The sequence below is a fragment of the Apaloderma vittatum genome, unplaced genomic scaffold, assembly GCF_000703405.1.
Source record: "Apaloderma vittatum isolate BGI_N311 unplaced genomic scaffold, ASM70340v1 scaffold43460, whole genome shotgun sequence".
In the NCBI taxonomy this organism is placed as follows: Eukaryota; Metazoa; Chordata; class Aves; order Trogoniformes; family Trogonidae; genus Apaloderma; species Apaloderma vittatum.
The window spans coordinates 1-14,955 of NW_009695874.1; the positions used below are offsets into that span (position 1 = coordinate 1).

General features: G+C 38.6%; 1 protein-coding gene across 1 annotated transcript in view; it reads right to left on the reverse strand.

The window, feature by feature from the left end:
- Positions 1 to 7,115: 7,115 nt before the first annotated feature.
- The window catches only part of ZCCHC8 (zinc finger, CCHC domain containing 8), an 11,576-nt gene continuing 3,736 nt past the window's right edge, over positions 7,116 to 14,955 (reverse strand). The window contains exons 6-13 of the mRNA XM_009872596.1: positions 14,368 to 14,433; positions 12,402 to 12,462; positions 11,802 to 11,944; positions 10,925 to 11,067; positions 10,647 to 10,762; positions 9,636 to 9,719; positions 8,723 to 8,837; positions 7,116 to 7,879 (exon numbers count right to left, since the gene is read on the reverse strand). Coding sequence (XP_009870898.1) covers positions 7,116 to 7,879; positions 8,723 to 8,837; positions 9,636 to 9,719; positions 10,647 to 10,762; positions 10,925 to 11,067; positions 11,802 to 11,944; positions 12,402 to 12,462; positions 14,368 to 14,433 — 1,492 coding nt within the window. The remainder of the gene's footprint in view (positions 7,880 to 8,722; positions 8,838 to 9,635; positions 9,720 to 10,646; positions 10,763 to 10,924; positions 11,068 to 11,801; positions 11,945 to 12,401; positions 12,463 to 14,367; positions 14,434 to 14,955) is intronic.

Sequence of the window (14,955 nt, forward strand, 5' to 3'; positions counted from 1 at the left end):
CGGGGGGGGAAAAGGGTGGGGAGAGAGGGAGACATGAAGCACGGAGCTGTGAATGGATGAGTAACTTCACTCTCTGCTTCTTTTCTCCATTTTCCTTTTGTCCTGATGCCCAGGAATTTATCGTTCTTTCTCTGAAGTACTGACTATTTTAATTTTCAGTGTGGTTGTGGAGACAGCACATTGGAACGTGGTGTTAGCCCGCTGCTGAAGTTTAAACAGCTGTAGCCGAAGCTCCAACACCATCGGCAACCATTTAATACCGATTTTCATGGCTGAATCAAACAGCCCTGCTTCACTTCTTTAGCCCTTAGGAACTGGCAAAGGCAGCTCGGCTAGAGCTGGCCCATAACTGCTGAATTCATCACAAAATGAACCTCGGTTTGCAGCCCCACAGATCATTTAGTTTCTGCATGATGCCATTTGAACAAAAGGGTGATGAGAAAGCAGTTCCATTGCTGGAGACCGATTGCAATTTGCGTTTCATTTTGGCTTCGTTCTTTGGCATTAACCCAGCATGGTGAAGCACAAAATGGTGTGACGCAGTCCCCCAAATAATAGGTTTCAACTAGATCAGCATTTCGCGATGTTTGTTAGAATTTCACTTCCCAAACGTTAAATAGAATCTCTTACCACGGCCATTAGATGTTGAAACAGATACTTGAATCCACGTACAGCCACCCTTCTTTTGCCCTGCAACAGTATGATAAAAGTTTCACTGACTAAGGACTTCAGGATTTAAATATGAGATTGTACTGAGAATCGCAGAGCCAGCAAATGACTGCTTAGAACAAATAAAAACTGACCCTGCAGCCCCTAACTATGGAAATCATCCCCAAGACAAAAAAATGCAGTTAGTGTAAAATTTAGAGTCAGACTAAAAAACTGCACAGAGCACTTGCCCAAAACACCTGCTGGCTTCAGAGCCATAGTTGGGAACCTTTGTGCTTGTTTCTGGTATCACAGACTTGAGCTTTCTGTATAGTTCTGATGAGAATATAGAAGTGTTTTCCTCTAAGTGTTTCACTTTCCATTCTTTTCCTTCATTAATTTGATTTTTTTTTTTTCTCAGCTACCATGCAGGTAGATTTCAAGAGCATGTAGTTCAATGCACAACGTGTAAAATTTTCCAAAGCAATGCAAGACTGATGTACCTACTACAGAGCACAGCAACTAGAAGGCAGTTTACTACTCAAGAGCTGCGACTCTGCGTTGTTGCTCTAAAACATGAAGTGCAAGCAGTAAATAACAGTGGTGAAATAATAGACAAAATATAGTTCAAATGCCTCAGTAGCTTTCTTTACTCTCCTGCAAGGCTAAGCTAAAAATGTCCCGTTACTAAAGCAAGAATTGAGAATGTTGTCACATCGATCAAAAGCTGCTACCTTTAAAATGAGCGTGCCGTTGGTTTTTCATGTAATTCCCTAGTGAACAGAATCAGAGCTTCAAGATCAAAGTCGTCTTGGAGGAAACAGGAGTCAGTTATCCATTCTTCACCCAGCGTCAACCTTCACACCATGGAAAAGTAGCTTTAAAGCAACTGTAGCTGAAGTTCATCCCCATTAGAAATGCTTGATCTTGCTTCTGTGCACAAGCCTACATCGAGATGGAGATAACCGCACACCAGGGTAACCGTAACATCTGGTACCTTCACATCCAATTTGCAGCAATCATTACTAAAAAAAAGATGCTGGTACTATAAAGGACTAAATGTGATTGAAAGCCAGAATATCTTTGATTTCGGTCCTAGCGGCTCACTGCTGAGCTGCATGATGAAATCAGTTCATATATAATACCTAGGCATCTTCAGAACTCTACGGAAACAGGAATTGCTGGATGCTCCAGAGAAATTTAGGATGCTGACATAGCTACTGGCATCCTGGCCACAAGTAGCAGGCCTATTTTAGAATTAAAATTCTTCAGTAATGTAGGAACACCACTTGAAATAGCTTCTGCCCCCTTTTCAGGTTTGCAAAACATTCAAAATTACTGAAGCTTTCAGAATAGTTAAAATGTTGTCCTTGAAGAATGGCATTTAAGGATATCCTAATTTAAGGCATCCACTTTTATATTCAGTGGGACGTGTTTACACAGGTATGAAGATATTGATTCTTTTCTTCCTCTGAATGACCTTTTCAACATCTACATCTGGCAATCCCCATACAGAACTGATGGCCACACCTGCTTCAGAAAACCCTTTTTTTTCTTTTTTAAAATCACAGAAGTGCTGCTTCAAAAATCCCAGCACAGAAACTTACGCTTTTATTTTCTATAATTGTTTCCAGGTTTTTTTTGCAAAAACACAGCAGGATTCCCCCGCCTTTACCTCAAATGGTACATTTTGCTCCTCTGTTTACAGCTATATCGATCCCGAAGAGATTTCGTGGCCTGAAGCGTCACATTTACTCTATTATTTCTGGCTTTATGTCTCTAGAACTCGCAGTCTTTGACTGATAGGTTATGCTAGATGAAAACCTGGCCCTTTTAGCCTTAATTATCACGTATGCAACAGTTAAGAAAAAATACTGCAGACGTGGTAGTTACTTTCACAGCTTGGATGACTGAAAGGCTGCAAGAAGTTTTTCCATGCTTTGTGTACTCACTGTTTTCCTTCCCTAGGTCAGCAGCGATACAGAAAAGCTCTGCAAGTCCACGTTATTTGTTGGTGTGCTGCACAAGGTAAACTTTCATCCAATTTGACATTATTTGTTCTACCCAACATGGGCAGAACAGAGAACAGTATTTAAACAGGCAGTACTTAAAGAATCCTTTTTGCGTGCTTGTTTAAACAAAGTACTTTAACAATAACGTTCACCTTGATTATGAGTGTTCCATTTCCACAGATAACTGGAAAACTGCTGTCTATTATAAAAGCTGGACTATGCAAATCATTCTACCACTTGTGTAAATATCAACAAAAACTGAACTCTCACTTACAGAGAAGCAAAGCAGAAGGGCCTTGTTCCTACTGGGAGCATGGAGCTCTAAAAAAAGTTATTCGCTCATGGGATGACAGCTAAATATATGTTGTAAAAAAAATCTTATGTCAAATCTTTGTTGCTTGTAGTTAACTGAAGCTTAGGAAGTGCCCAATTGTCACTGTTAATTACCATGTTATTAAATCCATCCTGTTTGCAAGCTTCTCTAAGGTTCGAGACCAGTTCCTACCGCTGATTCATCCCCTCCCACCCCCAAAAATGTAAGTATGACTACAACATATTCTTAGGAACAGCATCAATCTTCAATGGCATTTACTTACCAGAGGCAACACAGCTGTGCCACAAAATGAAGGTACTACAGAGTTCCATGGCAACTACCAATGCATCTGAAACACTTATATTTGAGGTTTTTCCTCCTCTTCGTCTTTTCTTGCCAGCTATCCTGCTTACAGAGTTTGCAGTAAAAATAATTCTTAGCAGTTAACCTGTCTTTCGGGTGTCTTCTAGAATCTCAGCTGTTTCTTTTTTCGTGACACTTGAAGCACTGTGAATCAGGTTATCGTAAAGTTAGAAATTCAAATATTTATAAGACAGCTAGCCACCTGACTGATACCCTGAATCTTTTCCACAGATCAGGTATTTATAGATGGGCATAAGCATTTTTAAATACCTCTGCTGTTCCAAGTGCTGTAAACAAACACGAGTACTATGCCAACAAGAATCTGTGGGAAAACTTGAGTGATGCCTGCTCACTATACCCACCTCATCACAAATTCTATTACTCATTCCTTTTAGTAAGCTCTAATCTAGGTTATTATACCACACCCATCGCCATGGGAGCACGACTTAGAAGTACCAGAAACACTTTGCTATTCAGCTTTTTCTCACGACTTGTAGTGTGGTCCAACTGCAGTTTCGATACAGGAAAAACATTTGAGTAGTGACACCTGACAGATTCAAAAATATCAGTAATTACAAGCATCTCCAGTGCAGCAACAGTATAGAGCACTTGATAGGAGCAGTGAGGTATAGATAAACAGCTAAGAGATCAAGATCAATTCATTCCTAACCATGAGAGAAACATCAGGGAAAACTCCCCGTCCCTAGTTAAGCATGTGTCTTACAGCAAAGGAAAATACAGTAGGAATTTTACTTACTGGTTCTGCTCCATCTTCTTGGAGCATTATCCGTACTGACCGCCACCTTCACAGAAAGGCCAATTTGAAAGATAAGACTTAAAAGAACAATTTAAAAGACATCTCTATGTTATCACTATTTTGTATGCTTACTCTTATTTCAAATTAAGTACTAAAAGTTAAAACCAAAAATTATACTGTTCCTGCCACAGGCTGTCCAGTTTTCTGAGAACAAAACATATGTGTTACAAAAACCTCAACTAGGAAAATGTTAATTTATAAATTGCAATCACTAATAATTTGCTATTTATTAATTATATTTATATCATTAGAAAAGAATAAGCACTTGTCTCAATTGGTCCTTTTCTTAATTTCTAAAGTATATTCAAACCAGATAGGGATAATGCCAAGACTAAAATGAGTGAATCAAAATATCTGCCGAGAGTTTTGCGTAAGAAGGAAGAAGAGCAATATGAGAAAATAATTCTGAGCACGTAGACAACTCAGTATTTAAAAACCAAGTCTGTTAAATGGGAACAATTCCAGCTGTAAGAATTTTAGTTCAAAGCATGTATGCAAGTGTGACAGCACGGGGCGCGCGCTGCCAGCTGTGGCAGCCTACAGGTCAAGGACAAAACCAACCACTGACTTGAACAACTTGTCAGTCCAGTCACTTCGGACAAAAGTTCCAGTGGATATAAAACATGGACCCAAACACAGTCCATTCCCCAAGCCCCCACCAAACAACAGTTGCTTTACATACGAAGAGACATCAACTTCCGAAAATGAAGATCTGTATCTCAAAGTAGTTTGTGTACTGCAAATACAAGAGGGGGCAAACTGACAAAAAGTGCAGAACTATTTAAAATTAAAAGCCTTATAAAACTAAAGTTTTAACATATTTAAAGTAGAATTTACCCTTATGCTAAAAGCTCTGTTGCCGAAATTACTTCACTTTACCCTTACTCTAATACTTTCAGTATAAATCTTAGAAGCAATAGTTAACAGCTACATTAAAGGTTAAGCCTAAAAATTTGTAAAAACATTGAAGATTTACTTATTCTGACCGATGAGGTGGAAGGGTGATTTGTCATGAATTTTTCTTGAACATACAGAAGGGCACTGAGCACACGCAGGAGATTTTTATCTTGTGGTTTCTGTAAGCGAGGCAGAAGAACGCAAGGACTCCTGTAAACTTCAGGCTGCGTGCCCCACTAAAGCAGCAGTATTTCATAAGAGCTATTAAAAAAAGATCTTCTAAGGCGTGGAGAGAACTACGTGTTTAAAATATGAGCACCTCAACACACCCAAAAGGTGTGTACGCTGGAAATCGTTACCTCATGCCTGCATCCCATCATCATCCACATGTGAATGTAGCTCCAGCTTGTGTAAACTGCCGTTACCAGGTTACTGGCTTTTAACCTCACAGCGGGAGGAAGCATGAAGAAAGTACAGTAACAATATATGTATTTTCTCCTATAATATATGGGGAAAAAATAAATAAAAAGCCTTTCATTTTAGCATACAAGGAGCATTTACCTTGACCACTGTTTTCCAAATGCAACCAGATAAACTGAACCTCTATATGCTGCAAAACGTGTTTTTTTTTTTCAGTCTCTTGGAAGACAAGCAGGTCATACAGACACTTGGGTTTTCCCTTCCTGCAAATTTTAGAGAAAAAAAAAGGAAATCAGTATAAAAGCTTTAGCTACAAAAAGCCTGGGGTTTCCTTAAGCAGTCAAATGCAGAGTTGTACTGATATCATATACCATAAGGATCTTTGGGAAACACATACTACTCTGCAAAGCCAAGAATTTTAAAGAGTAAGTTCAGTCCCTGAAGTTATCTTACAAATCCACCTTTGAACATCCCCCCTGCACAAGGCTTTTCTTAGATACTTGAAAACACTTTGCTTTACCATTTATCTCACTCGCCTTGGAAGATGTTTCTCCTGCATTTATACAAGGGCAAACAAATGCTTTACCAGCTCCAATGAATACTGTTAAGTCGAGTACTCCCTCTGTTGGCAGTGCCGCTAATGTACAGCCATTTCACCTACAGGCCACTCTGGAGACAACTAAAAGAAAGTGTTAACAGAATTAATCAGAAGAATTACAACACTTAAATTTTCAAAGTGGGCAATTCTTCAGATTATGAGAAGTGGATGGTATGGCAAGGTTCTATTTAAGTAGCTAACATAATTATAACAGCTTCTTGATTATGGAAACCTGAACCCAATCGTTGTGACCCTTCTTAAAATATTTAACTTTATTCATCCTCATTTTAATCAGCTTGCTTTTCTAACTATCTTCAGCAGCAGTTTAACGGCTTAGGACTCCAATTAGATTTTTTTTAATATAAAAACTCATTTATTAAACCTCTGTACACAACAATGAACATATATGTACAGCAAGTTTACACGAAGGATGATGTTACAAAAGATACAGTGGCAATTTAAAACCGACCCACATAAATAATTTATAAAAATATCTGAATTGGTGAAGATAATGCTGGTAATCCCTGATTATTTTCATCCAATTCCCAGGATTTTGATGTGGGAAATCTTAATGTCAGACCATTTAAAAAACATTCTGAATATATTAAACTTATCTACAGGATAATTAGCAAAACGTATAAAGTGTAAATTATTGTACAAAGGACAATTATAAAAAAATCACCAATCCACCTGAAACTCAAGAACAATATAAATCTTAGCCAAAGTAACGAACAGCAAACTCACAAACTCCTCTTTTTAGAGTTTCACATATTGGCAAGTAAATTCCTCTGAACATATCAACAGTCCTATTATTCCTTAGTGGAAGGATGCAACTTGGAAAATTCTGCTCTACTTTCTGGCTGCGTTGGTGGTCCTGGTCAAGATGGAAGCCCTGCACTGACTTCAGTTCCAAGGAAGAACGGGGCAGAACTGGATCTGATTTCCCCTCCTCACAAAAGGATAGGAAATGTTACCCAAGTTTGTAAGACTGGAGAAGGAAGGAAAAGGAAGTAGGGATCTGGACATAACGAAACAAAGGAAGACCAATTAAGTCTTTTTTTTCTGCTGGTTTCTTGGGGAATTTTTTAACACACTTCTTATTCGTAGATAAACCCCTGTTGATTCTGCCATATTTTCAAATTCGAATGGTGTTATGCCCGCAGCAAACTTGCTCATATCAGGAACAAGACTGGAGTTTTTTGCAGACGATTCGTTGCTTGTGACCACTTTATTACCACCTGTACTTTCTCCATTGTTAACCTCATTGTTGGGTGCAGGCACGGCGTTATCCAGCAAGCCTTCAGAATCTGCATTATCTGTATTTCCCTGTAAATTAAGTAAACTATCCCCTGGATTAGGACTAGTTATAGAATGTTCATTTTCCGCTGTCTGTTCACCGATGTTGGAAACTCGAGTTTCCACTGTAATCACCTTATCAGAAGATCTTACTTCTGCAACAAGATCTACTTCGTTCCTGGATGGCGATGACGTAACAGAATTTCCAGTTAAAGGTGTATCGACAGGGATGTCGGAGTCGCTGTTAGTGCTTTCCGCCTGCTCTAGCGCTGCCCAGATTAACCGCTGCTGTTCCTCCAGCTCTTCCAAGGTCAGGGTATCCTCATCCATGACTGAGTCCACTACTTTCGGCTGAGGAATATCGCTGGAAGGATTCGATGATGGAGTAGTCCTAGGAAGAGGAGGTGTTCCTTGTGGTAAAGGAGGAGGAGTTGACATCGATGGACAGCCAGGTGGCAGCGGAGGTTGGAAGTGAAAACTGTTAGGAGCTTGAGATCTTTTTGACACTTCCAGATCTAGAATCAGATTGACAGACATCTGTTAGAACCCAAAAAGAACATGAAGCCCCAATGCTGTGATTTACTAGCAGACTTATGTCTTCTTATCCTTGGCTTTCAGTAAGGATAGAAGAAACTTTTTGAACTTTTTACTATCCATCAAACTATGCTTTCATAGAACCATAGAATGGCCTAGGCTGGAAGGGACCTTAGAGATCATTTTGGGGGATTTTAACTCTCCTAGCCATTCAAGAAAAAAAACCAAAACAACAACCCACAACAAAAAAAAACACCAAACTCTTGAAAGTATTGAGAACAAACTTATTCCACACTGAGACACGCTGAAAGATTTCCTCACAGGAAATCAAAAAGAAAAGCCAGAAGCTTCTCCAGCTATTCTAATATTCAAACGCTAAGTACTCCTGTGATTTTGACTCATCTTTAAAAAGTTGTAAACTTGTAACTTCCTGCATTATTTCATCCAAATATTTAAGGATTTGAAGGTCTTCATAAGGGATGTTTCTTTAGGATACACCTGAAGTAAATAGGTCGAATTTGTAACCCAACGTTCCAATTGCTCCAGGCACACCTGAAACCTCTGGCTTGGTATTGGAAGATACGACAATCACAGCACCACAGAATCTTTATTGTAGTAGGTTCAAACACAGTTACAGATGGACACTGCTACAAAAGTTACCAGTTATGTTAATTTTCACAGAAATGCTAGCAGTTACACTAATTTTCATCATAACGAATACTAACACGATGGTTTCTCTTTCTGAAGACCAACATTTCAATTTACAGCAAGTTACTCTGGAAGTAAAAATTGAAACTAGGAAAAAAATTGCAGAATTACTATACCAGAATCTAAGTCCATGTCAGCTGCTGGTACCTCCAAATTGTCTTCTTTCAGTCGTTTTGCATGATGAGACTTTGACTGAGGTGCAGCTCTTTTATTGCTAGATTTTGGGCTTGGCTGAAAAAAAAACATCCAGGAAAACAAAAGAAACTAATATTAAATTGTACAAGGCAACATTTCCAGTTATAAGAGCATATTTGAACTTCATAACTATGCAATCATTTGCCAACCCAGTGTTAAACTAAGCATTCAAGTTCGAGACATTTAATGCAACTGAACAGAACTGTAATCTTGTTCAAGTGGCAAAAGGAAAGACCACCTGCATTCCCAACGCAGGGATTACAACTGAGTTTCCACCCGGACACCTAGATCTTAAGAGACCATCACCACTCAAATATTGAATATTTCTTCCCAGCAAGCTCAGAATTTACTGTTTAATTCCAGAGAGCATTAACCCTTGGGACTGAGAGCAGAGCACAGATCTTCCATCCTTAACTGGGAGTATTTGCAGTAGGTAACACTAGGCTAGAGTCACATCAGAGAAGGCCCGAGAATGCTACAAGACACAACTACCATGTGTTTTCTCAAGTCACTGTAATAACATTACTGTAAATCACGACTATGGCAAGTAAGCATTTCACTTATTAGGGAAGTCTGGAACTACGATGATTTTTAGGCTGTAGAACTTCATAGCAACCTTTTTTCACATCCGTTTTTTAAAATATTGTGCAATTGAGACCCGCTTATGTTAAGTTTCTCAACATGAAGCTTCTTTTTGTCAGAATAGATAAGCCAAGCATCTGCTTTCCACACCTGGTAGCGTCAATAAGCCCCCCTGGGCAAAGAAGATATAAACAAGAGATCATCTACTAGCTACCAAAGAGTTTTTTGCAAATAACAAAGAGACGTAGTTACCGCATGAAAATTAGAAAGGTAGTTAGCAAAAACATCCTTCTGTTGTGATGGCTGCATGGGAATGGAACCAAATAGCTCCCATTCCTACAGAAAAAATAAAACAGAAAAAATGATGCATATGGTTGGCTGATAACGCAACAGTAAAACTTAAAGAGAAACACAGAGATTAACAAGCCAAGATGAATTCAAGTGCTCATCAAAAGCCTCATTTATCAAAGCAGAAGCTTAAACCAGAGTACTCTCACCTGTAAACACACTCAAGTGATGCAGGGCACTATGACTGGGTAGTAGGAACAATAATTTGTTTTTTAAAAAAAAAAATCACCACCTTTACAAAACATCTTGTTAATCATTTCCTAGCAACTACTCTTCGACATTTGTAACACAACTACAAACTTCCCCTTGAAATAATGGTTCAGACAAAAAAGGCTAACTTTAGAAAACTTAATTTTTAGTGAAAACTGAAAAAAAACTTGAGGACCCAATTTCAGTTCAGAACACTGAATGAAAAAACCCACACATATGGAGGCCACTAAATGGGCTGAAATTGTAAAGAAAATGTACAGGCATTAAGATTAGTGATGGAAGTTCAAAATGTTTCTGAAAACAGAAGTGCAGCAGAAGCCACAGGAGATTTCTTGTGACCGCTCGGCTTAAGAAGGCACCCACTGCCTGGGTCTTCTGGAAGGAAGAAGCATTCATATGTGAAGTTCTGTGTTTGAAAAATCAAATCAATCAATCAATCAAACTATCCTTCTTGGCTCCTGTTGCTCTCAATAATGGAAATAATCCCCAAAGAAGCACTATTAGACCCTACCCACAAGAGCTGTTAGAGCTGTCAGACAGATGGATGTCCCATCGATTATCTCAACAGCCTCCAGCTCTAAAAAAGGTGCTTAAAAATAAGTTGAAGTAAAACTGTCAGATGCAGAAGACGAAATGTTAAAACTTGGCTAAAAGCAATTAATGTTATGCAGCATGTTGTTCAGAAGGTAGAGGACAGCCACTTACATCTGGGAACCCACTTGGAGTGGATACATTAAAGCCGGGGTAATTTATCAACTTGGAGACATCGTAAGTGATACGTTTTGATTGGCACGATCCTTCCTCTTCTGATCCACCACCATCTATAAGGAAACATAATTATTACTGATGCTAATCAAGAACATTGCTGAAAAAGTCCACAGGATTTAAGAAGAGAGTTTTGGGGTTTGGAACGTACGTATTGATAGAAGGGCCGTAATCCAGCCCGCACATTGCAAACTGCGTTCCCACAACACACGCCTCACCTTTTCCATCGTAAAGTGCAAGTCCCGAGTGCTCCATTTCAGCCTCCTTGAGCCAGCCGGGAGGATAACCCAGCTGCCGCATGCGATATATAAACGGAGGAAGATTCTTATCCGTGACACCAAGCGCATCTTGAAGTTCCCCACTAAGTTAAGAAAGCAAACAGAAAGCAATACATCCTCTAGTAAAATCTGTAATTGAGTTTTGACCTCAGTTATGAACATTTTAGTCAATTTTAAACAGTCAGGTTAAAATAATTTAGTCTTAGCTCAAACTACATCACCCATCAACCCCAGATGGGACAACTTTAGGTAAAAACTATCTCTGATATTAAGGTAACTTCTAATGCTTATTTCTTGTGGGCTTAAACATTTAATGAGAATTAACTCTTGAGAACAACTTACTACTTCTGATTCATGGCCTTAACTGTAGCTATCGTGACTGAAAAGGTGGAACTTAACACAACACTAAATTTATGAGTTGGTTCTTTGGAGACGGCTACAGCCATCTTACAACTTTTTTAAAAACATTTTCAATAGAGAGAAAACGAGGGACACTTAAAGATCAAAATTTTCAGAGTTTTGCATGCATTTTTAGTTTATTAGGAACCTAACAGATTGGCAATTCGAGTAGCCAGACAACATTTATCTCCCTGCATTAGGAAAGTACCATGGGAAAGGGCAGGACTATTAAGGTAGCAACGAGTTTTCATTTGAAAAATACCTGTACAATTTATTAAACTAAATTCATCAAATGAATTTGAACATGATATACCCATAGCTAAGAGTTACTATCTGTAAAGTAACATGCGCCACTCCAGAGGTAGAAAAGGTATTCCAGAAAAGCAGTGCAACAGCTAATGGAAAGAAAAAGAGATACCTAATTACTCCTGGTTTAAATTTTCCAAACCTCTCTTCTACTTCTTCTTCATGATAGCGCTGCTGAAAATTCTGATTGCTTGCTTCACCATAAGCTTCCATAAACTCCTTTCTCTTCTCACTTATACGAGCTGCATTCCGTGGCTTAAAGACAATACAATGGGGAAGTTTAGGTTTGAACCATTTCCAATTTATGCACTCTCACCCGACACAAAACTGGTACTCCTTGCTCTCAGCACACTTAATTGTTTGTCACATGGCCATGTGATACAAGCTGTAATGAAAACTATATAGCAAAAAACCAACAGTACTCGCACTGGATCTAGCAGAGCTCTAAAACAGGAGGAAAGACTCCTTAGACTGAAAAACAACCCTCCATAAATTGAAGGGCAAACCATTACGCTACAAAATCAATTTATGTTCTCATTTAGTATGTTCAAATTTGGAAGTAGGAACAGTATAATCTAATCAACAGACATGAATAACCATTTGTACATCCTGACCCCAACATGTGTAATTACTTCTTTTTTTTAAATGGTGCAGTTACACTGAAACATTTCTTGGAGAGCAGCATTTTTCTGAGTACTAATACAAACTTCACCTGTGGACAGTCTTTCATTTGATGGTCTTCAGAACCACAATTGAAACAATGCGATTTTGGCCTGCTTAAAAAAAATGCACAACAGATTAAACCTGAAAATTATTTTGCAATGTAAAATGCACTTAATTATTTTAAATCTTGTTAGATTTTCAGTTTTATACTTGGAAAGAAAAAACACATAAGCATTGCTTGCTGTCTTCTGCTTCTCTCAAATTGACTGCTTCATGTCAATCTCCACAACAAACAGAACATTATCTATTTCACAGTCCCAAGAACATACAAAAAAAAAGAGCAAAACGCAGGCATGACATTGGGGGAGGGGGAAGAATAAATGACAGCATATGTAAAAAAAGGAAAGAAAGAGAACTAAAACTACAGAGGAAAAGTAGTACTTCCAGGCAGAAATGGAGCTTTTCTATTCCGTGAGTAGACATAAAGCTACTCCTTTAAGAGTGAACAGAAAAGTCATAGAATAATCCAGGTTCGATGTCAGGAGATCTCTAACCCAGTCCCTTAATCAAAGGTGGGTCAGCTACAAGACCAGACCAGGTTACTCAGGGCTTTATCCACTTGGATTTTGAATATCTCTCAGGATGGAGACTGCGTGACCTCTCCAGACAACATAATCCAATAGTTTACTGTCCTAAAGGTGGAAAAGCTTTTCCTTGTATCATGCTGCAGAGCGGAGAGAATTCACTGAAGGATTTCTGCTTCTCATTAAATATGTAATTGTTTACTTAAATTGTGCCAATAAATGAAGACAAACCCAGCATACTAAATAAAGCTTATGCTATGTCCAGAAGGAAAGTGAAGATGTGAAAACAATACTTTTAACTCTAGAGAACAGATAAGGAACCCCTTGATTTAACATGCCTGGAGTACACGAACACCTCACATTCTCCTTTTATGCTTGTATCAGAAGTCTGAGCCTTTTTATAATACTGAGAATCAGTTACCAGTAGAAACAAGTAGGAAAGCCCGACTTCTTCTCTGGGAAGTCCCTGTCTGCAGTTTGCACAAGTCAGGCAGACTGTGAAACTCTGCGCTGAAAACCTGGAATACAGCTGCAGCTGGCTTCAAGTTGAATTCTCCCTGTAAATCCATATCGCAGCAGCAAACATTTTCAGCATTACACTGGAGAGAAGTCACAATCTCTTACAAGGTTTTTAGAGAAAGATTTCTTTTCTGAACACTTTTTTTTAAAAACTGAATTAGGGTAAGAACCAGAGGTAGAGACAAAAACAGTGACACGAGTATCCAGGGTAATCCCCACCCGTGCGCACATTCCAATCTCTTCAAGCCTCTAGTAAGAAAGTGAAGTGTGCCTTCTGCTTCATCTTCACGTAGCATTCAAACAGAAGCCTTATGTGGCGACCCAAGCATTTTATCACCATCCCATATCACAAGCACAAACCTTCAATCTGCTTTCCAATCAGATGGCAGCATTTCTAATCAAACTAGAGTTTAACTCAGCATGCCCCTTTGTCTTAGGATTTCCCACTAAAAGCTTGCCTGGTCTTCACTGTATCTGAAATCAGTAACTTTAGATGCTACAAAGATCACACAAGCTGTCATGTGGAAACTCAAATTCACTTTACATTGGATCTCACATAAAACTTATGCAATCACCTCTAAGATCAGTGTGTCTAAAAAGTAAAATAAGCCAGATAGTTGTTCTACAAAACAGTAAGAATGATGACAGTACACCAGTACAAGGATGACAACGCAATCACTAAAAAGGCAACCAACAGAAGAACTAAGCATAAACTCCAGAAAGTTTTTACACATTGATTTTAGGCCCTTCCTAAAGGAAGTCAATGAACAAGAGAGACCCACTGACTGTAAATCTCAGCACTGGTTTATTTAATTTCAACTCATTGCTCAGGGGTTTATTATACTGGGCAATAATCACAGTGTACATCTGAACTTTTCAGCTCAAAACTTTATATTTAAGAATAATACAAACCTTTTTGGTTTTACTTGTATTTCTTGTCCATCTAGGGAGAGAATCTGGCTGAAAACTTGCTGATATCTTTAGATTTCAATAAGGAATTGCTACTGGATGAAGCAAAATTTCAATCTTGTTTAAAATATCAGTGACAAATCTAATCGTGCTTTGAATAAAATACTGACTCTTCTGGATTAAGTTACAGGTGGGTCCTTGATATGAAGTTCATACTATAAACTATAAAACTATATGTACTACCAAGTATTTGCAAAGATGGAGTTGTTTTGTTTCCTCCTGCACAATCTGTATCCAATGATCAATTTCGTTCTTTATCAGCACTTGCTAAGACTACAACCCTCTCGTTTACAGGCAGAAGTTTCACTCTAATAATTCCGATGTGCTTCACAGCAATCTTATTAATAACATATTTTGGTAGACTTTCAAAAACATAACTCAGTTCTCAAGTAGGTGGAGACAGGTCATATCTTACTACTTGTGTTGGCTTTTGGACTGCAGCGTGTCAGCTGCTCTGCCCATTTGTCTAAAAATGTACAAGAAGACAAGAGGGCTGCGAGCGAACCGGCACGGCACGACTACGAGGTTCAG